Below are 24,310 nucleotides of genomic sequence, written 5' to 3'. Positions count from 1 at the left end.
GTTTATTATCTCAAGCGTTGTTTCTAATAAAATAATGGATATTAAAAAACATAGACTCTGGTTTTAATTAATGAGTATATCATTTTCCATCCCCTCATGTAATGTGAAATACAGTAGGCGAGGGACGTTCCATCTGATTGGTAAACATGTAGCGACATACTGTATAACTACAGTACATACCCTGTTTCCCTGAAAATAGAACATAGCATGATTTTCCTGAATTTTTGAGGATGCAAAATGATTTTTCAGGCTTTTTGAGGATGCTCGAAATATAAGCCCTACTCCAAATTTAAGCCCTGCTAACAGTTAATTATTAAAAGTTAATTTAAATAGTGTCCAGGCAGCTATACATGTAAAAAGGTTAAACCTTTTTGAACAAAAATTAATATAAGACACTGTCTTATTTTCGGGGAAACAATGGTAATAAGTTTCAAAATAGGCAGAAGAAAATCTAAACAACTTTAATCTATTATTCTGTAGTGTTGATCCAGAAGAAGACAACACCCATAAAGATCCGCATACACAAAGTTCAGTCATCTGAACCTGCCAATACAGCAGATCCAGACGACTCATTAGCAGTGTCGGACTGGGGTACCTAGGACCCACCAGTGGAATGGATTCTGAGAGCCAATCTTCCATCTATACAATAAGAATGCATGTTCAGTTTTAGGGCACTTTTCAAAAGGCCAAGAAGTTGTTCAGATTCCCGCAATCAGCAAGATAAATTCGTTAGTCTTTCAATTTCTGCATGCATAAAACTGAACAATGGATCGGCCTGTGTAAAAAGGCAGTCATTCAAGATGAACGACTGCCTGTTTACTGTGAATGGAGATGGGCCAGAACGGTCCCCGATTCGCTCCGTCTCCATTTACTATCGATGCTTGTTCGTGTGTACAAGCACAGGAAAGATCATCGCTGTGATGGCCTGTCGGTCATCTGGGCCCAACAAGTCGTCCCGTGTAAAAGCACCCTTACTGTTGAATTAGGATTGAACTAAATTGAGCAGTTTGCAATATCCTGAAGAGCAGCTTTTTTCTATGTTACTCAGATATTTAAAGGGGTTGTCCCGCGAAAGCAAGTGGGGGTATACACTTCTGTATTGCCATATTAATGCACTTTGTAATATACATCGTGCATTAAATATGAGCCAAACAGAAGTTATTCACTTACCTGCTCCGTTGCTAGTGTCCCAGTCTCCATGGTGCCGTCTAATTTCAGCGTCTAATCTCCCGATTAGACGTGCTTGTGCAGTCCGGTCTTCTCCCTTCTGAATGGGGCCGGTCATGCTGGAGAGCTGCTCCTCGTAGCTCCGCCCCGTCACGTGTGCCGATTCCAGCCAATCAGGAGGCCGGAATCGGCAATGGAATGCACAGAGCCCACGGTGCACCATGGGAGAAGACCTGCGGTCCACCGTGGGTGAAGATCCCGGCGGCCATCTTCGCAAGGTAAATAAGAAATCACCGGAGCGCGGGGATTCAGGTAAGTACTATCCGTTTTTTTTTTTTTTAAACCCCTGCATCGGGTTTGTCTCGCGCCGAACGGGGGGCCTATTGAAAAAAAAAACCCGTTTCAGCGCGGGACAACCCCTTTAAACCATCAATATAGCTCACAGGAAAGCTAAATGAGAGCAGAAGGTGATAGGCAAACTGTATATATGTAGATACGGTAACAGAACCAAATTCGCTACATAAATATAATAATAAAACCAAGCTTACTACATAGATACAAAATCAGAACTAAGCTTATTACATACATACGATAATAGAACCGAGCTTATTACATAGAGTGCTAGAACTGAGCCTACTGCATACAGTAACAGAACCAAGCTTACTACATAGATACGGTACGAGAATCAAGCTTGTTGCACAGCTTACTATCAGTACCATTTTGGAACCAATTTTTACATAGGTATGGTAAAAGAACTAAGCTTACTGCATAGATATGGTACAAGAATCGAGGTTTACTACATTAATACAGTACAAGAACAAAGCTTACTGCATAGATATGGTACAAGAATCGAGGTTTACTACATTAATACAGTACCAGAACAAAGCTTACTGCATAGATATGGTCCAAGAATAGAGGTTTACTACATTAATACAGTACCAGAACAAAGCTTACTGCATAAATGATACCAGTACTAAGCTTACTGCATAAATATGAGAACAGCTTACATTTGTCTTTGTCAGAAGAAAAATATATCCATTACCAGTACTGTATATAGGAAAAAAAACGAATCCAACAAAAACAGCATATAGCTGACATACAGTGGAATCCTCTTGTTCTGTAGTACTTGGTACATTTGAAAACATGGTGCAAATCTAGACTAATGGCAAACTCAGACCTGCTTAGGGCTCCATTAGGGCCTTCCGTCTCGCTGTTCTGTGCTGTTAGCGCTATTTGTATAGTTAAAAAAACAGAACGAAAGCAAACTGAAAGCTGTTTGCTTCGTTTTTATAAAAAAAGAAAAACTTATTTAAATCAATGGGTGAAAAAATGGATCAGTTTATTTCTCTTTTTATTTTATTTCTCTTCTCAAAAAATGGAACAGAGACCAAAAGCCATAACAGAGCCCAGCGCAGGTGTGAGTGGACCCTACATTACTGGCTTAGAAATTATGACCCAAACATCTGAAAACATTTTCACATATACATAGAGGATGGCCAAACGAGAAAATCCATAGTGGTAAAAAATTATGTCGATTTCGGTCTGGAAGTGCGATTGATTTGCAAGAGATTTGTATAGCAAAAGGCGAAATTGACACTGAGATTCACAGCATAAATCGACATCCTGAGGGTTTTGAGTGTATTTTTTTTCTTAGCTTGTGGATGAGATTTGATTAAAACGCATCCACTTTGCTGCTACTATTAACTACTGCAGATTTTCTGTGCTGAAATTTTGCACGTAAATTCAGCAACATTTCTGCTATAAGTGGACCTACTCATACACTTTTACCTAATGCACGCTGCAATACACCTTACGTACACAGCAGCTCATCTTAAAGTAAGGCTACATGCACACGGGCAAGCGCGATATCAGACCGAGAAAATCTGCAGGATATCATAGAATGGTAGAGTTGAAAGGGACCTGCAGAGTCTTCGGGTCCAACCTCCTGCTCAATGCAGAGTTCACTAAATCATCCCAGATGGATGTCTGTCCAGCCTTTGTTTGAAGATTTCCATTGAAGGAGAACTCACCGCCTCCTGTGGTAACCTGTTCCACTCATTGATCACCCTCACTGTCAGAAAGTTCTCTCTAATATCTAATCTGTGTCTCTTCCCCTTTTGGTTTTATCCCATTGCTTTTAGTATTTCCTTGTACAAATGAGATCCCTCTGCACTGTGACAGCCCTTCAGATATTTATAGACTGCTATTAAGTTTCCTCTCAGTCTTCTTTTTTGCAAGCTGAACATTCCCAGATCTCTGATCTTGCTCCAGTTTGTAGATGTCTTTTCTAAATTGGGGTGCCCAGAACTGGACACAGTATTCCAGATGAGGTCTGACTAAGGAAGAGTAGAGGGGGATAATTACCTCATGTGATCTAGACTCTATCCTTCTCTTAATACATCCCAGAATTGCGTTTGCTTTTTTTGCTGCTGCATCACATTGCTGACTCATGTTCAGTCTGTGGTCTATTAGTATACCCAAGTCTTTTTCACATGTGCTGCTGCTTAGCTAAATTCCTCCCATTCTGTATGTGCTTTTTTTCATTTTTCTTGCCCAGATGTTGGACCTTGTATTTCTTTTTGTTAAATACTAGAGATGAGCGAACGTACTCGGATAAGCACTACTCGTCCGAGTAATGTGCTTTATCCGAGTACCTCCCCGCTCGTCCTGAAAGATTCGGGACGCGCTGCGGAGCGGGGAGCTGCAGGGGAGAGCGGGGAGGAACGGAGGGGAGATCTTTCTCTCCTTCTCTCCCGCCCGCTCTGCCCCGCTCCCCGCTGCGACTCACCTGTCAGCAGCGGAGCGCCCCGAATCTTTCAGGACGAGCGGAGAGATACTCGGATAAAGCACATTACTCGGACGAGTAGTGCTTATCCGAGTACGTTCGCTCATCTCTATTAAATACCGTTCTGTTAGTCATCACCCACTGTTGAAGCTTATCTAGATCTTTTTGAATACATTCTCTCTCTCTCTTTTCTCTAGTGTTAGCTATCCCTTCTAGCTTTGTGTCGTTTGCAAACGTGATCAGTTTTCCCCAAAATTTCCTCCTCCAGATCATTTATTAATGGTGATAGCCCACTTGACACATTCTTTCAATTGGATCTGCAGCCATATATGACCACTCTGTGAGTACGATCTCTCAGCCAGTTGTGAATCCACCTAACAATTGCCTTTTTCACAGCAATACAAAGAATTTCTGATTAAAAACACATTGCATCGTTTCTGTGAAATAGCGATCCTCACGTGCATGATAGGATCGCAGGTGTTTCCCATTGACTTTAGATCGAAACATCGCATTGCACGGCATGCGAGTGTCATGCAATTTTTTGCAAGTTCCCATTGAAAATAGTGGGTAAGGCATCACCAAAATGGAACATGTTGCCATTTTTTTTCATTTGTGAATAAATTCATTCAAAAGGAATGGATTTCATATTTGTTCATATTGTCTGATACAATTTCCTGTAGTGTTGAGGACCTCTAGACTACAATCCACCATGGGAACTTACATGTGTGGGACCACAGTGAAAAAATTAACCAACCCTGGTATTTTACGTATATGACCCTGGTTGACCCATTTTACCACTTATGAAAATTTAACTTCAGAGTCTTACTTCTGTGACTAGTAACAAATATATTTATTGCAGGTGGTGCATGAGTTCATAATCTAAATTGATGTTTCCATAGTATTGTGATCTGGTATGTACTTCCCACTGTACCAACGAAAATCACAGCAGCAGACATGTGACTGTAACACATAGCCCTGTTCCTGCTAGGAATGGAAATAACTGTGATCCTGCCTCAAGGGAGGTGCTCTGGATTAACTTCTTTGTAGGTGGAACCAATGGAGTCATAGAGAGAGCCCTCTGTCAAACCACTTCAATTTTGCAGCTATTATATTGAGGCAAATTGGGAGTATTAAGCTCATGAGATTGCCATCTTTTCTCCACCTAGTTGGGTGGTCGCACCTCACTAACCCACATCCAGGCTAGAATTGTGGTAAACGTAACAAATCCATCTTTATTGCAATACTTCAACAGCATAATGGCAGACCCTTCATATTGCTAAGCGTCACAGTACACACGTATATGTCAACATATTACCTGGCTGCTAAATAACACATGTTATCTCTCTAACAAAGGCCTAGTGCCTAAACTATATAACACAGTCCGACACTTGTTTTACCCGGCAGGGTGTCATCCCAAGGGCGTCCTCCCCTGTCAGGATCCTGACTTTCAGCCAACACTGTGCTTCATGCTCTTCAGAGCTACAATTTCTCATGGACCTCACAGGTCCCTGTGTCATGGACACTGAGCGTAGCAGGGCTGGAGGTTTTATTTTCTCCCTGCCATACCCACACAGGTGTTTTCTCTGATTTAATTCCAGAATGATTGCTCTATCGCCCTCTGCAAGCAATCTATGCTACACATACTGCAACAAATACCTCCCCCCTGACGAAGAACGTATGTCTTCTTACGGGGTCAATGCACCATGCTCATCATGTGTGAGCGTTTGGTTATTACTGCAGCTTTCTTGTACATTCTCAACTACAGAACATTGTCTTCAGTGTGTACATCAAACACAGTAGGAACTTCTTCCATATGTTTCTAAATTCCAGCATCACTGGCTTTTCCATTTTCCTGCCTCTGAACTGAAACAGCAACCAACTTTGCTTCCACATCAGAGATTCCCGACTGCACATTAGTCACCTGTTCAGTATGTACTTCAGCCTTTACTTCAGTTAACACACTGAGAACTACTTTAATGTGTACCTCCTCTGACACAAGAACATTTTCTCTTTCGCTCATTTTCTGCTTTAAGGCCTTGAGGTCTGCTGATAAACTCTTCTTTCGTGTGGCTCTCAATTAAGAGATTTTCCTTTTCTTGCAGTAGTCCAATATACTTTTCCTTTTGGCTGAACTCGTCTCTTTGACCCATTTTTCCAGCTTTTTCTGCTCCATATGCTTCTCACCGTGGTTTACAAGCCATTTGTGGTTTTCAGCTTGAAAACTGGCATCATTCATCTGCTTCAGAGTAGTGGTCAGCTTCTTCTCACCTTCTTTACACTGACTCATGTCATCTCTGGATGCCTTAGTGTCTTCCAACTCTCTTTGGCAATTCTCTAGCTGCTCCCGCACCTCATGCAGTTTCTGGATAGCTTCTTCTCTACTATTCTTTACAAAGGTGATTTCTTCCTTCAAGGCCTAATGCCCACGGACAGATTTCCACCGCGTAAAATGCGGCGGAAATCTGCATTGTTTCACTGCAGCTATTAGGTTCTATTGAACCTAATAGCTCAATGTACATGCTGCGGAAATCCACAGCATGAAATTACCCGCAGCATGTCCTATTTGCTGCGGGTACACGCGCAGACAGCTACCATTGTAGTCAATGAAAGCCACCCGTCACGCTATACTTCCGCTGTAGCACAGCGGAAGTTTAGAGTGAATACGCGCCCCGCCCACCGCATCATATGACGCTGCTGGCAGGTCATGTGACACCGCCGGCGCGTCATGCGCTGTGCTGCGCATGCACGCCGAAGCATCATGCAGGACTTCACGCAGCTGATCCAGGGGTAAGTATGAGGTCTTTGGGGGGGTGCCGTAATGGACTCCGCTGTGGTATTCTGCTTGCGGAGCCCGTCTCGGCTGTGTGCATAAGGCCTTACAGTTTTCACAGACTATTCACCTATAGCCCCCAGGCTACCTTCTAAGCACAAGGCATATCTCATTTTTAAGATCCTCCAATGGGGTCTTTATTTCTTCTTCTGGCTACTGGAACACACGCTTGGAATTTCTAGTACCAGAGTTTTCTTTTTAGGTGGTTTTCACCATGTCTTACATGTCGGTGCGCAACTGCTTGTAAGCCTTTCTACTTCAGCCTTCATTTCAAGCGCCTCTTCCAGGGTGTGTGCCAAGGCGAGCCCTTTGGTTTCTTTTTCACTATCCACTACTTCAACCTGGTCACATTCATCAACATGTTTAGCAAAAGTGATTTTTATAACACAGTCCATCACTTTTGTCTCTACCCAGCAGGATGTCATCCTAGGGGGCTTTTTACCCCATCAGAATCCTGGCTTTCAGCCACCATTTGACTCCATTTTACTCATGGAGGAATTAAGATTCTTTTTACTTATTGATGACAAGCCCTGGAGTGCTGATTCCACCACAACAAAGGGACTGGTAACTATACGGATTTGGGTCACTAAGTCCAGACCTATAGAAATCTTGCACCATATCATTCAATGCTCCCCCACGTAGTGGTGTTTTGAGAGTTGTGCTGCTGCCTATTTATACCATTTGGCTCCAGACTCTTATGGAGCTCACAGGGCTCTCTCACCCTGCCACACCCATAACATCCACACAGGTGTTTTCTCTAATTTACAGGCAGATTGACTACACTACTGCCCTCTGAAGTCCACACACAACATTTCAACTGTAATGATATTCATTAGAAGTATGTCAGAGGTCCAGTGGGATGGACTCTTCACAAGACGGATGAAGGGATAAAGGGTTAATACACCCTGTAAGAGTAACCTGTAATAGTTACCATTTCAGTGAGGGGGCTTTAGCGAAATTATGTGTTCATGTAAGTTTGAGATAGGATAATATTTGAGAATTATTGCTTAGTTGCTGTCTTTTCCTATATATACGTTTTTACTCCAGAAAGAGCTTCAGAGGAGGAAGTGAATGTTGAAACTCCACTTGTCTGTTTCATGCTGTACTCTTCTTCGATGCCTTGTATGTACAATACCTGATTGATAAAGCTATGATACCCATTGAGCATCACCTAAATTAAGTGATCACTCCAACAAACCAAAACGTTGCGTGAAAGGTCTGTGCACCAGCACTGTTATTTGGATGTAATGAGAATCTCTTTGAACATTTCAGTTCAGTGGTGTGCTGTTTTATTTCTTACTTTCTGTGAATCTTCTAGCTAGGTGGCCGTTAACCCACTAAGAAGGTACACCCACCCATCCTGCTAAGAACAAGTTCTGCTGCTTGAACCCCCTCTGTAATTGACTACAGTAAACCTGTTAAATGATCTGGAGAACAAGGGTCCTGATGATCCCCAGATGAATAAAGCGGCACTTAAACAAGTGTGCCGCCACTGCACTCAGATTAAGAGTACTCAGCAATCTACGGAGCTTTAATTGAAATAAATGGAGCAGTGGTGCACTTGTGTAACCTCTGCCTCATTCTTTGGGACCCCCGTTCTCGAGATCAGAGCTATAAAGCTATCATGACTTTTAATGCGCTACGACAACCTTCTGTGCCACAGTTTGTTTGCCCTACCATTAACTTTAGGGCTCTTTCACATGGGCATCAAAATTGCACAGAAGTTAGCGGTGCAAAAAAATCATGTGAATGGACGGTTTACCATTATCAAGTCCCGAGCTTAATTAGCGGTGAAATTGCCCATTCACATGAGTAGAAGCTGTGTGTTGCTTTAAAAAAAGCGCTGCTGCTCTGGCAGGAGAGAGAGAGAAATGAAGGAAAGCCATGGGGGAACCCCTTCTCTGTGGGGCTTCCCTTCATCTCAGCGGAACTGGAGGGATATCCCCGCTGTGGGGAGAGAGAGGTTCCCCTGCAGAGGAGAAGGAGGAAATCCCCAGCAGCGCAATGCGGCGTTCGCCTGCAGGGGAGTGACTCCTCGGCTACTGTTTCGTCTGAATGTTTCCATAGGAAATCATTGGTTCTGATACATGCGCAAAAAAAGGCAACTAAGTTACTTGCCTGAATTCCCCCACATGAAAGAGCCTTTACAATGTCTTTTGTTGTGTTAGGTAAGATAATAGCTTTTCAATGGCTTTAGAAAAGATAACTTGTCCCAGAAAGTTATCATAGTCAAGTTAAATTTGGCTACAACGGTATCTCCCTGGTAAAACAGAGATTGTGGCATTTGGCAGTGTTGCTGTAACGATTTTCTGCTGCTCTACAAAACACATCAAGGTATAGCACATCCGACTGGCTGGCTGCCATGTCTCAGTTAAAGCAAATTACCAGGAATAACACACACGTACAAGGCATTTAATCTAATTTTCCTGAAGCTGGGCGCTGTTCATGAGATTTAGGAGGCAGAAAGCATGCCCGGGAGCAGCTCATCTGGATGTTTACCTCATAGGCCTGGCTACGATATGAGAAAAATGTGCCTGAGCCGTTGACTCTGACATTATCGCAAATATCACTCTCCGGTTAGAATTGTAATGCAATCATACAGGATGGTAATCAGGTTACAAACATCACACAGAGATAATGACTTGCATTACCTATTTATTGATGATTGCAGGTTTTGTTGTGTTTTTTACTTAATAGGAACATTAGGTCCTCTAGGGTGTAACCTGTTTTGAGGTCAGAGCCTTTCTCAGTATCTGGCATCAATGTCACTAAATGGTGTTTAATGAAGGTTACAAAGCATTTTTTCCCCTTAATTAACGGTAAATAGATTTAGGATCAATAAGAGAAAAACGAATATAATGTTTACTATATAAATTATTTGACCAAAAGTGTATGGACTAGCGTCAGATTTAACTTGATCAAGGCCGTGAGTAAAATAAATTGGTGGGGGTCTCCATGCCATCTCTAGGGCTCAAACCTCTCTTGACTACCTATTGTCTCTCTATATAACAAGGATAATTGTGCATGGCCCTCTCTGGAGACATAAAGGTAACTGTCAGGGCTTGAACCCACAACCTCCTGTGCTCCAATTGGTGGCTTTCCCCAATGAGCTATCCAGCTTGCTGGACGAGCCCGCTTGCATAACCTTATTCTTGTTCCTAGCTCCTGCTCCTGGTTCCCTGGCTCCTACCTGTTCCTTAATTGTACCTTTTATAAAAGCCTGTCCCTGCCACTCCCTTAGTGTGTGATTATTCTGCTCCCCAGCATTGATTGATCAGCTCCACTTCTGCCTGCTCCTTGGCTGTTGTGACAAGACCTCCTGATACCGACTTCTGGCTTTCCATCTGAGTACAATCACGCCTCATCCATCTGTAATGCAAACCAAGACCTTCCGTTGCTGACCTCTGGCTTTCCATGTGACTACATTACCTGCCTCATCCCTTTGTATTGCAAACCGAGACCACCCATTGCTGACTCCTAGCTCATCCCTGATTACCCTCCAGACCTGCGGCTATTACAACTGAGGCTCCTATCCAGCACCAGTAAGACGCTTATAGTAAGCAACTGCCTTAGATTTCAAAAGAGAGTGCCACCCACTGGATAGAACCACTGAAAAGCCATTAGGGAACCCTAGCTTTCCTGAGAGATGTGGTCCCAGAGTTGAACTAACAGATCAATAGTATACATTGCCTACATGGTAACTGCAAGTGACATAACCAGAAAATGCTGGTCAAATTAGATCAGAAGAACTTGCATGGGCAGGGAAAGTTTATTGGTCAAGGCCGCTTGACCAAGGTCCTCAAGTAGATGGGGGGCCCAAGGTCAAGACGTGTTTCTCCTATTATCTGGCTTGGTGGGGACACCTAAGCATCATATACACACATTCCTGCTGAAATATCATTCCAAGACCCAGCGCAATAATACAAAATTGTTCTCCCCAGTTTGCTGATATGACTACTTCCAATCCTAAGTTAAGGGTCCTTTTAGGCTCCCTGTCCACGGATGTTGCGGCAGCAGGAGCCTGCAGACGCATCTCCGCGGTCAGCCTATCTGACAGATAAGCTGACCATGGAGAATTGCGGCAATTCGCAGCATGTTGCGATGTACCGCCCGCCCCTTAGGCTACATTCACACAGGCGAGCGCGATATCGGTATGAGAGACTCGGACCAATATCGTGCTTACCAACTTTTCACTGCGAGGTGATGCGTTTTTGATTAAAAATTGCATTATGCGTACAACGCTTCTGTGAAAATCCAATCTTCACGTGCGTGAAAGGATTACAAGTGTTTCCCATAGACTTCAATGGGGAAGAAAAAAAATGCACACGAATTCTTCCAAGGTCCCGTAGGAAACCACTGACGATTCCTCTCATGGGAACACCCGAAAAAAGAACATGCTGCCATTTTCTATCCCCACAGCATTTCTGTGAGGTAAAATAAATGGCTCATGTGACTAATTCCCTTCTAATGAATGGATTTCATACTCATGCGAGTTTTGTTAATCCCAAATCGCATTAAAACACGTGCGAGAATATTGTTCGTATGAGTGAGCCTTTATTCTGAAGAATTTTTCGAATGGCTAATAGAAAGGGGTCCTGAGCAGAGACCCCCCACCTAATAGGACATATGGGCAGGGGTCATCTTCATGGGACAGCTCTGTTATGGCGGTATAACATAAGGATGAGTGGGGAGATGACATTGCTGTATTACACCAGCTGCACAACCCACAGCCAAGAGAACATGAGTGGAATGTACCATGCAAACAAAGAGGGGTGCACTAAATCAACACTAAATGGGCTGATGCATAACACTAATGGGTTGCCCCTAGCAACTAATGGGATCTATTTTTTTCATCTGCTAATCTGCAGTGGAAAATGAAAGCTGTGATGTGATTGGTTGCTCGGGGGCATCACTGGTCTGTGTGTACTATACTGTGAGGAGGTCTGGTAGGCCTAAATTACACCTCTCACTACTGTATATCACTGTGTGTATATAAGTCATATCACGCAGGCCCCAGGTAAGGGGATAACGGTGCACATAATACCCCTGTCTTCTATTGAAAACAGAGGCGTAACTTGAAGCTCCTGGGCCCCAATGCAAAACCTAGAACGGGGCTCCCAACTATAATGCTTTATTCATAGTACTGGGCTCCCTATATGGAGAAGAGAGGCCTTATGGGTCCTCTGAGGCTCCTGGGCCCGGGTGCAACCGCATCCCCCATAGTAACGCCCCTGATTGAAAATATTCAGCTGTCAGAAAAAGATGGCGGCCACGCGTTTAAGATTCACATGAACACATAAAAAATTATTTTAACATTCTTACGGTTCAGAAAACTTTATGTCGGCTTTACATGTATTTGCACACCAAAAGTCCCAATATAAGCCAATGGGGTTGTGCAGATGCGCGTAAAATACGATAGGAGACGTGTGAAACAGCGCGTAATTTCCCAGGAAAAAACATCTAAAACTCAAACTAAGGCCGGTTTCACACGGCTGAGATTTTCGTGCGAGATTTGTCCGCTACGAGAGGCACATATCCTGCAGAAATATGAATCCCATTCTTATGAATGGGGTCATGCACATGAGCACCGCGATTCAGGAAACAAATGGCTGCCTGTCCTCGCATCGCTCACTGCTTGGGGCTGGCGGCAGCATCAGTGGGAGACACTCCGCGATGCTCCGGTCAGCCGCACCAGAGGATCGCTACTTCCTTGAAGTGATGCAAAGCGATTTCGGTACAAAAATGCCTTGCATCTCCGTGGAAATCTCACATTGTACTCATCCGTGTGAAAATAGCCCAGTTAGCCATTTTAATTGCTGCTTTCCCCCCCCCCCCTACACACTGACATTCCGAGGATTTCTGCTGATCGTTGGATTCCATCGCCTCAGCGAATAATTTAACATTAGCGCAGCAGCGCCCCGTGTGAACAGCATGAAATATGTGAATAAAGATCAGACTCAGTTGCGGCAAATCTTCATTAACCCCTTACTGACGCAGCCCTTTTTTTCCCATTTTCATTTTTTCAGCCCCCCCTTTTAAAAAATCGTAACTTTTATTTATTCATCGATGCAGCTGTATGTGGGCTTGTTTTTTGCCGGACGAGTTGTATATGTACTGAAAAACTTTTACAAAATCCTGAGTGGAGTAAAATAAGAAAAAAAAAATGAAAAATTCCGCCATTTTGCGGTGCATCTTGTTTCTTCAGCACACAAACCGCAACACAAATGAGATGATAACTGTATTCTATGGGTCAGTACGATTACTACGATACCAAACTTGTATATATTTTTTTTTCCTGTACTACTTTTTTTTCAGGGTTTATTCACAGGAGCGTATATCGGCCGCCGTTTTCACGGTCGGCCGATATACGCTACCATCTGAGCGGTCTTCACATTAGTGCTGCCACCTCCCCCTCCACTTGCTGGCTGATAGCGGCAATAGAAACTTCCATAGGAGCTGACAGCAAGGGGAGGGGGAGGGACTTTAGCAACACGAGTCAATGCTTAACTCCCTCCCCCTTCCCTTTTCTGACAGCTCTGATGGCTCCCATAGGATTCTATGGGAACAGCTGGCATATTCCAGCAAAAGATAGGACAAATCCTATCTTTTCCGGCTGCACACCGTATGTGCTATCTTTTTTTACGCACACGAAAATCCGGAATCCAATGCGTTAGACGGTCATGATTTTCGGCCAGTGTTTTATCATGGCAAAATAGCCATGATAACGCGCTTATGTGAAAGAAGCCTAAGGCTGGCTGTGCACGGGCGAGATGTCATAGCGCGATAAATCGCCTGCGGAGCTCGCATGACACGCTTTTCATAGGATAACTATGGAAAGCGCAGCCCCCCGTCCATGAACGGAGAATCATAGCCATTCTCCGCTCGTGTTATCAAAATGGCGGCATACCGCAATTCTCCATGGTTAGCCTATTAATTAGATAGGGGTACCTTGCAGTGCTCCCACCTCCTCCCCCGTGGCGGAATATCACTTGCGATATTCTGTCGCGGCCGTGGACAGGCAGCCCCAGGCGTATTCTGCTGGGCTGTTTGCCATCATTACTAACTGAATGAACATGCGCTGCTGCCTCTTTTATAATACCTCTCATAGCTATTAGGCTTTATTCACACAAGCGTTTTTATGCGGCTACATAGCTGTATTTTCACGCCCGTCGGAAAAACGCGACCATCTGAGGCATTGGATTCTAACACATTCGATTTTGCGGCGCGTAAAAACATTGCACCAGAAAAAATTGCATAGTCCAACACAGGGAAAACTTTACAGGCGCCTCTGTTTAGGCATTTGAGGTCATACCGAGGATTTTTGTCGAATGAGGGTTTTCTGTGCTGTGGCATATTTTTTTTGCTAGTACGTAGCACTTAGCCATGTGAATGGAAAAAAAAACCGCTAATTAGGCTTGGCGCATACAAGCGAACGTAAAAACGCATACGCTCATCTTAAGAAGCCCTTAGGCTGCCTGTCCCCGGGTGTTTTTGCATTGCGTTCCCTGTGGCGATAATCCGGCTGCGGGGGAACGCAGTGCACGCTTTCTATAGCATTGTTATAGAAAGCGCAGCCCCCCTGTCCACAAGCGGAGAATCTGCTCACGGGCAGCAAATCGCAGCATGCTGCGAATTGCCGCGAATCTCCGCGGTGAGCCTATCTGACAGATAGGCTCCTGTTTCCCGGCGGCGGCTCCCTTGACGGAGATCCACCACAGAATACCGCAATGCCTGTGGACAGGCAGCCGAAACCTAAGGTCCTTCAGCTTGGTCATTTGATCGAGGTCCTACAGACACACTGTAGCACAACACTATACAATATAGCAATGGAGTTTGGCCACTAAAGTGATACGAAGTCATCATCATCAAGTCTTATTAAACATGTTAATCTGGTGAATTATCATCCCACAGACAAGTCTGCACCAAATGAAATGTATGAAGATACAAACTCCAAGAAACCCTGTGCTGGTAATCTGGACACACTTCTGGAGGATTTCTTGCAGATAGAGAAGGTAAATACATATGCAGTCATTTTCCAGGTTTGGCATTACTGTATTCTCAACGCCATAACTGTTTATTTATCCAACCATCATGCAGCCGTATTTTTTGCAGCACACGTTGTAGTATCAATGGGACCTTTCACAAGGGATGGAATATCCGGCATTAGTGTTGCAGAATACTCCGTTCCAGCATTCTGCACCAAAATCTGCAGAATTGCCCGCAGGATTCTACTATTTTCAATGTGCCACCAATATCGTCACACTAGCAGTGTGTATTTTAATGCTTAATATTCCACAGGAGGGTATAGTCTACAACGCTTTGCGGAATATTCCGTCCTGCGTGAAAGGTCCCTTAGGCCACTCTCACACAGGCGATAGTAAAAACGCTGTGTGTGTAAATGCAGTGTTTTTACTAGGGCAGAGCTGCTTTGTACCGCATTCAGTGCGAGCGTTTGCCTGCGTTGTTACTGCGCTTTCAGCCTGACGGAAATGCAGGCACAAAAACGCTCCATGTGAGGGATCCCATTAAAACCTATGAGTCCTTTTGGATGTGGTTTGCACTGAATGGCACAATTTTGTGGGGAAGATCGATTACACCTGGGACTAAGTAGACTGTCCCACCTACTAATTAGGCTGCCACGCCTAATAGCTCACTATAATATCATGTATTTTTGTTAGCCATGAAAAGGTATTATATCTACAAGATTACTTGGTTTCTTTTACTGAGAACAATCACATTTTGCTCTACTGGCTAACACGGTATCAAACTTTTTTCTTTTTTCAATAAAAGTGCTAGAAATGCAGTTTTGTTTTTTTTGTTCAACTTACTACCAATAAAAAAATAATTAAAAACATCAGATGTACCCCAAAGTGAGGGCTCTTTTAATAGTTTTTTCTATACATGATATGTACTCCAAAATGGTACCATTATAAAAAACAGCTTGTTCAGCAATAAAACGGGCCCCCATAGAGTGATGTCGATGGAAGAATAAAAATCATGGCTCTCGGAAGGCAAGGATGGAAAAAAATTATGCAACCTAAGGGCTTATTTAGACGACCGTATATCGGCTCGGTTTTCACGCCGGGCCGATATACGGTGTCCTTGTCTGCAGTGGGGGGATGGAAGAGCCAGGAGCAGGAACTGAGCTCCCGCCCCCTCTCCGCCCCTCGCCACTATTTGCAATAGGAGGGGGCAAGACAGGGGCGGAGCGAAGTCTCGCCGCTTTGCTCCGCTCTCATCCCGCCCCTCCCATTGCAAATAGTGGTGAGGGGTGGGGAAGGGGGCGGGAGCTCAGTTCCTGCTCCTGGCTCTTCCATCCTCCCCCCCCTCCCACTGCAGACAAGGACACCGTATATCGGCTCGGCGTGAAAACTGAGCCGATATACGGTCGTCTAAATAAGCCCTGAAGGTCAAAATAGGCCCTGTCCTTAAGGGGTTAAAGGCCAGGAATGAAATTATTTATGATCTTGACTGTTACAACGTTATCAAGATATCATAGTATGGTAGTCTGAAAAATGGCCATCTTGGGCTTTATTCACACGACTGAATATACTATTTAGCTGTGTCCAAAATTCGTGCAAAAATCGTGACCACCTGAATCATTGGATTCCACTGTATCTATTCAGATGAACGATTTTTGGCCGCATAAAAAAAAAATTTTGTGCCTGGAAAAATTGCACATCGGCTTCTGTTTTCAGTAGCCGACTTTATACGCTGCATCCAGAGATAGGTCTTGCCCTATCTTTGGCCGAGATACACTGGAAACTCCCAAAGATTCCTATAGGAGCTGAAAAAAAGGAGGGGGAGGGAGTTTGGCTGCGTCCAACGCTGGGAAAAGAAGACAGTTGGCTCTATTTAAGCATTAGTAGTTATTCTGAGGATTTCTTTTGATCAAGGGATTTCCACGCTGCAGCGTATTTTTTTGCTGCCGCCCGTATAAACAGCAGAACATACACAGGTAAAGATTGGGACTTGATTGCAGCTATTCTTCATTTTACGGCACGTACGGGCAACCGTAAAAAAGCACAGGTTGTGTGAAAGAGCCCTTAAGTCCAAACATGTCGCAATCATCATTGATTGCGACATGTAAGGGGTTCATGGCGAGGATTGGTGTCATCTCCGAACCCTACTGTTGCAGCGGGATCCCAGCATTTAGTTACAGGCGGTTCCCTCTTCGGATGGTCCAGGCTCATTTAATGACCGCACACCAACCATCCATATGTCAGAAATGCATGTTACGGTACATCATGGGGCAAGAAGGGGTTAAATCAGACCTCAATCCATTCAGGTGGTCAATGCAATTAGTCACCTGAATGAACTAAGCTGCAGGACCAGGTGCTCATACTTGTATGGATATCATAACCCCTGTGTTCTGCTGAATAGTATGAGTAGGCCCCCACTGATCATACATTGATAGCCTATCCTAAGCATAGGCCATTGATTAAAATGCCTAGAAATTCCCTTTAACCCTTTTCCACTATAGGATAAAACAATTTGTCACAGTAATGTTTTATTGCGCTATTCTGCAACGATAAAACGTTGGCTAAAGATCACGGCCATCTGAAGCATTGGATTCCACAGCGTGAAGTGGAGAACATATTCTTGTATGCACCGCTAGCTTCTATGCTTTGTGTTTGTACAGAGATTTGCAGAGGTTAATGGAAAGAACAACCTGCTTGAAATCCAGCTGGAGAAATGGAGCCGAATGTGGAAGATTAGCCACACAAAGCAGCAGAGCCTCGCACAAGGTCTGTAATGTCCTGGACAATGGTATCTCTCTGAGCTTGTCCTCAGCATTTAGGAGAACCAGTCACATATACAGACTAGGATATACTTAGGTTGGATTTACACAGGCGAATGCGGTAACAGTCAAACGCAGACCGATATCACACTCTTAGGCCTCTTTCACAGGAGCCTAATTTCTTGGCAAAGTAAGCTGCGCAAAAAAATCGTGATTCGTGACTATCAGAACTAATGGCTTCCTATGGATTTATGTAGAAAAACGATTGTTAGCCGCGGACCAAAAAATATTGTACATAGGTGCCGTTTCACCGAAATTCCACGCTGCTGAAAAAATAGGCTTTGTACTATCTTTGGATTGAAAAACACTGGAATCTCCATAGACTCCTATGAGAGTCTATGGGAGCCGTCAGAAAAAGGGAGGGGAAGGGAGTTTAGCAGCAGCTAGCGCTGCTAAGCACTGACAGGTGCCTCCAGTTGAGGCATTTAAAAGTCATTAAAGTAGTTCTGCCAACTGAGGGATTCCGGGGATGCAGCATGTTTTCTCTGCAGCCATCTGTGTAAATGGCTGGAAAAATTGCGAATAATAGCCAAGTTGCGGCTATTGTTCGTTTATCTGATTTTCGGCATAGATAGTCACGATTTTTTTGCACGGCTCACTTTGCCGAGAAATGACGCTTGTACAACAGAGGCCTTAAATGGTGATTGTTGGGTGAGTATGATGTGATTTTGTGACAAGATCTCATCATATCGTGATAAGATGATTTTCACTCACGTTTTTCACACCTGTGAAAATGTCATGTTTCAGTAGGAAAAAAAATTGAAACCGCATCGCACTCGCATAAAACTCACATGCAAGTTTCATGACAATGTATTGCAATTTTTAACTCGCCCACAGCAAAAAATGGGCGAGTTTTCCGCAATATCGCAGTAAGGGCTTATTCACACAAGCGTATATCGGACACCGTTTTCACGACCGGCTAATATACACTACCATCTGATGCACTGGATTCCAATGCATCAGATTACACAGGCATATTCCTGTGGCGTAAAAGCCGGCTGGCAAATATAGTGTTGAGCACTTTTACGCCAGGCAGGAAAAATAGTCTTGGAACTATTCTTCCAGACGGAATACGTCGGCCGCTGCATAGACTCCTATGGGAGCCAATGACAGCGGACAGAGAAAGGAGGTGGGAGGGAGTTTAGCAGTGTGACTGCTAAACTCCTCTACCCTTCTCTCCTCCCCTCCGGCTGTTTGCAATGGGACAAGGGGCGGGAGCTTAGCTCCTCCCATCCCGCTCCCTTCCATTGCAAATAGCCAGAGGGGAGGTGGAGGTATGGCATTGCGGCCTCGGCATATATGTGCCAGGCTCGGGCCGTTCACGCACATAAAAACGCCTACGGCCATATGAAAAAACCCCAAAGTAGGACATGCTACGAGAGGAAGAATCCCCATGTAAAATAACCCATTTGAATGGGTTAATAGATCGCACAAGTTCTGTGCTTTGTGAAAAGGCACAGAACTTGTGCGATTTTCTCATCCCTGTATAAATAAGCCCTTAGTCTGGGAATGAAGGGCCAGCAAAAAACTTCAGGTTTTTCAAACAAATTTGGCAAGAATATTGAATACAGCATGATTAAGTGCAGAACTGCATGAATTTCTGATAAAATAGTTTTCTTCTGTAAGAAGTGGCACCCCATGTTGGAATCTTATGGCATATCGATCTCTGGAACCCCCTCGGATCCCTAAAATGAAGGGACAAATGTCCTTTTATCTTTTTCCATGCACTGTGGCACTTTGATCCATCAATTGTGCATGAAACTAGCAATCAACAGACGAGCAGGTGAAGGTGCGGCTGACCAATCACTTCAGGGAAACTATGTTACTGCATGCTAGCCATTCAATTAAATGGGCGATCATGTAATTCATGAACAGGCCTAGTCTAGTGAGAGATGTTCTTACTACCTTGCATTATTTAATGTGGTTAAAGTATATGAGAAGAGGTTTAAAAATGGCTGCAAATGTGTTAAAACAGTAAAAGAGGCCGTACTCACCTGTTAGTTCCCTGGTCGATCCAGCACTGCAGCTCTCGGTCATCCCTTGTCTTGGTTTGCAAACAACTACCACCTGACTGCTGCAGCCAATCAGAAGCTGCAGCAGTCATGCTTCAATTTCCTGCCATCACAATGCAGATGTTGTGCGCCATGATGCCAGCAGAATGGCACATGACGGTTACATCTCTGATTGGCTGCAGCAGTCAGGTGGTAGCCGTTCATAAACATAGACCAGGAAGACCAGTGGATCTGCAGCGCTGGATCATCCAGGGTTGAGTATGGCTGCTTTTATTGTTTTAACACATTTGCAGCCATTTAAGAAAAAAATAAATATTTCCCATCCAGACAACCCCTTTAAGGCCCTGATTGTAGAGCCATTACCATGCATATATGTGAAAGATATCGGCAGATGATGTTCTATAGCTGCCCTTTTGGAAGCTATGTGCATTAGATTAAGTATCTCATTAGGGCATCCATGTCATTTATTACGGCAAAGTTAAGTGCATAATATTATAGTCATCATTGTGTTTGTTAATGTGCAGAGTGCGCTGCATTACAGGAGGTCATCAAAGGTCTGCAGGAAACCATTGAGTTACAATGTAACATGAGAGGTAAACCACTTTCCTGCATTTCCTATTTTCGTTATCCTCTGATACCATGGCAATGGGAGGTTTCATATCATTATACATTATTTTCCTCTATTAAAGTTTATTATTTTATTATGCTTCACCCTAAAACATAACATAAACTAGCGAAGGATTCATATTAACCCTTTCCAATTCAATTCTCCTGCACGCTCTCCCGCTCCTATTTATTTTAGATGGGAAAGCCCGTTGCGGGCTGTCATAATTTTAATAGCCATTTTTTGAAAATTAAACGAGAGTTAATATGTATATTATATATGTATATTATACATATGTTTGTATATTATTAGAGTAGATGTATTTCCCCCTTCCAAGGTCTATACCTTCCTCCAAATTAGAAAATTCCTTCACACAAACCCAATAACACAAATCTACGTACCATCAGTCATGGGCTGCATTCACACGAACGTATATCGGCTCCGTTTTCACGCCAAGCCGATATACGTCATCCTCATCTGCAGGAAAGGAGGGGGGGATGGAAGAGCCAGGAGCAGGAACTGAGCTCCCACCCCCTCTCTGCCTCCTCTCCGCCCCTCTGCACTATTTGCAATGAAAGGGGGTGGGGCTAAGTTCTGAGAATTAGTCCCGCCCCGTCACGCCTCTCCCCATTGCAAATAGTGCAGAGGGGCGGAGAGGAGGTAGAGAGGGGGCGGTAGCTCAGTTCCTGCTCCTGGCTCTTCCATCCTCCCCCCCCCCCTGCAGATGAGGACGACGTATATCGGCTCGGTGTGAAACCCGAGCTGATATACGTTCGTGTGAATGCAGCCTTAAAAGACTATCTAGAACTTTTAATCAATGCAAAATGGCACATTTGTCTGTCAAATCTTACATGAATTGTAAGTTGCTTTAACCCTTTGCAATCCAATTTTGGATTCAGGGTTTCCTAGGGGGCTTGCTCTTTCTGCCATTATACAATGGCGCCATCTGCTTGCTAGAGCCAGTACTGCGGTATGGGACATGCTGGAGAGGCCCCCGACAACAGAGCGGCCAGTAATCTACAGTAAGAATACCCTGCCGGATGTCTTCTGACATAAGAGCTGTACAGCCTTCAATCAGAATGTCTTTAGACGTCAGACTGTGGATTGGAAAGGGTTAAACTGGGCTGTAAAATCCACAACACGCGTCTCTCACTACGAATAGTACTATAAGCTACTAGTTAGACCGGGCTCACACGGACATATTTGCATTGTGTATTACACGTACAATGTACGCGCAAATAATGCGTCGCTAATGGCGTCAATGAAACTACATTAATTTTCATTGTTCCGCTCACACTTGCGTATATTTATTGCGTACGTTACGCACGTAAAAAAGAAGGCAGCATGTTCTATTTTACCGAATATTACGTGCGCAAGACCTTTAATGTTCTCACACTATATTACATATGTACGGTTTTTACACATGTTGCTAGGAGACATGAGAAGGAACTTTTAAAAAAGAAGAAACCAGGAAGCCAGTGTGTAAAATACGCTGTAAATACGCAGGCATACGCAAGTAAAAACGCGACAATACGCAGTGATATGCAGTTCCCTAAAACGCCTCAATTTTTCTGCAGCGTATTAACATAGTCTTAAAGCTCTCACATATTTACACCAACTTATCTCCAAAATCCTGAAGAAAATACAGCCAAACAGGGTCTCCGCTTTATATTTTCTGGAGTTGCCCCCTTATCTCTACCCTCTGGAAACCAGTGTTTCAACTAATAAAAACATTTTGCCCCTCCCCAACCCTAAAAAAGCCCGGCCTAGCTCTTTTATTGCTGCGGGTAGATGGTTCCCCGTTGGATTGCAGAACCATTGAATGCCGTATGTTATTCGCCTCTCAATTGCATGCAACTGCAAAAGTTGTAAGATTCCCTCCATAGAAGAAATAAGTTTCATCCAACTGTATATATGAAAAAATGGTGGCAATCCAAAACGGAAAACTAAATTCTTTTATATTCTAATGGAATCTATCATCCTTTCCCTCATCTATTTAACCATAAGCCCCTCTATAAGACCTCCCTTTCAAATATCTCCATGCAGGGGCATAACTAAAGGTTTAAAGGGCCGGGTTCAAATGTTCAGCTTGGGCTCCCCGCCCCCCACTACCACCACCACCACCCGTACCCACACCTAAACCATGCATCATACAGCTGCAAAACGAATATACATACATGATCTAGCCGCTTTGTATAAGCTTTCCAGACGTGAAGCATTTTCTGGAGTATGGGAAAATTTGTTTATAGCCCCAATTTTGCTGCAATACACATAGATAGGCTGGTTCACCGGTGGCTCCACAGCAGTAAGTGTTTTACTCTTAGGCTGACTACTCACTACAGTTTTTTTTCACAGCGAAATTCGCAGCGTTTTTTTTCCTGCATGGGACTTGTAATGTTAAAATCGCGATTGCGCAAAATCGCAATTTACCACGAAATCGCAATTTTGCATGATGACGTATTCTATTATCTTTCAACAGACTTTTTTTTACTCCTTGCCAGATTTAAACATGAACGTGCTCTATGTGATTCAACAATTTATCTTATGTTTAACTCTATATCTATACGTATATCAAATGTATAGAACATTTAGACATCACTTTATTTTCACTTTTAGGTCCTATTCACACAACTGTATATACGCAGCTATAGTACCGTAGCTGCGTCCACAAAGCGCGACCATCTGAGGCATTGGATTCCAGTGCATTCATTCAGATGAACGATTTTTTTAGTGCATAAAATAATTGCGGCTGCAAAAATCGCACATTGGTGCTTGAAAACGGCGACTGATTTTATATGGTGCATGAAAAGATAGATCTTGCCCTACCTTTTGCCGAGATACGCTGAAAGCTCCCATGGACTTCCATATGCTACCACATTTTACCAGCTGGCATTAGTCATTCTTTGACATGATGCTTACTGTATCTATATTGTACCTGTAACACATTTCTATCTTTATGTTTGCATTTAGATGAAAATAACGACCTTAAGAAGAAAGTAACCATCTTAGAAGAAAAGCTACAAGATACAACGCAGGTGACACTACAGTTACTTAGTGACAAATGAGATTTTCTTCAGAAATAGACATTTAGAAAAGGTCTACTGTAGAGATGAGCGAGTATACTCACTAAGGCACATTACTCGAGCGAGTAGTGCCTTAGCCGAGTATCTCCCCGCTCGTCTCTAAAGATTCGGGGGCCGGCGGGGGGCGGGGAGCGGCAGGGGAGAGCGGGGAGGAACGGAGGGGAGATCTCTCTCCTCTCTCCCTCTTTCCCCCCAGCAACTCACCTGTCACCCGCGCTGGCCCCCGAATATTTAGAGACGAGCAGGGAGATACTCGGCTAAGGCACTACTCGCTTGAGTAATGTGCCTTAGCGAGTATACTCGCTCATCTCTAGTCTACTGTACTTATGGTTTTCACTTCACCCAACACAGATAAAGCAACAGCTATATTTTCACATTTTGGTTGATACAACATACAAATGTTTTCCAGTGCACTACCTGCGAGACCAATCATGGGGCCAGCAGTGCATTGATAGACTGCAGTTGTGACCAATCACAATTGCGGTGTCTCAGTGGAAGGGAGGTGTGCACGCCAAGGGAGTCTGCAGCCTGTAATTGGCTGCCGGCTGACATGGGTAATGGCCCTCCCCTGCCTGTGCGCACACTGTGGTAGGCCCTTCAGCAGTCACAGCGGCTTTTCTTTCGCTCTCGGTTTGCTGGTTCCTTCTCGCTCCAATTTTCTCATCAGTCTCTCACTGTTCCGGATTTCTGATACTCTCTTGTGACAGTTTCCTTCTCTGTAGTTGACTTCCAACAGATACTTTACATACCCTTATCAGCAGACAACTACACTACACTACACTGGTTACTGAATATCTCATCTCCCCCCTTTCTAAGCTGGCAGGAACTCCTTTCCGCACTGCAATCTGCCTCTTTCTTGGTTACAAAGCTTCTCTCATACTTCGCTCTGTAGTAGGCCTCTGAAACACATAGGAGTGTCTTTTTCTTGTTGCTTCCGTGTCTCACTCACTCCACTGCTCCATTTACTCCAGTACCCCACATCATCTCTGAATAGGGTTTTTTTTTCTAAAAATCACCCCCTACCCCAC

The 24,310-nt window shown here is 43.9% G+C and overlaps 1 protein-coding gene across 1 annotated transcript in view; it reads left to right on the top strand.

Annotated features, from left to right (window-relative positions):
* The first annotated feature begins 12,455 nt into the window (after window positions 1–12,455).
* The window catches only part of CCDC152 (coiled-coil domain containing 152), a 38,636-nt gene continuing 26,781 nt past the window's right edge, over window positions 12,456–24,310 (top strand). The window contains exons 1-5 of the mRNA XM_066604879.1: window positions 12,456–12,516; window positions 14,694–14,794; window positions 17,425–17,530; window positions 20,120–20,188; window positions 23,170–23,234. Coding sequence (XP_066460976.1) covers window positions 12,456–12,516; window positions 14,694–14,794; window positions 17,425–17,530; window positions 20,120–20,188; window positions 23,170–23,234 — 402 coding nt within the window. The remainder of the gene's footprint in view (window positions 12,517–14,693; window positions 14,795–17,424; window positions 17,531–20,119; window positions 20,189–23,169; window positions 23,235–24,310) is intronic.

This window comes from Eleutherodactylus coqui, chromosome 5 (genome assembly GCF_035609145.1).
Source record: "Eleutherodactylus coqui strain aEleCoq1 chromosome 5, aEleCoq1.hap1, whole genome shotgun sequence".
Lineage (NCBI taxonomy): Eukaryota > Metazoa > Chordata > Amphibia > Anura > Eleutherodactylidae > Eleutherodactylus > Eleutherodactylus coqui.
This window is presented reverse-complemented; position numbering and strand designations above follow the sequence as displayed.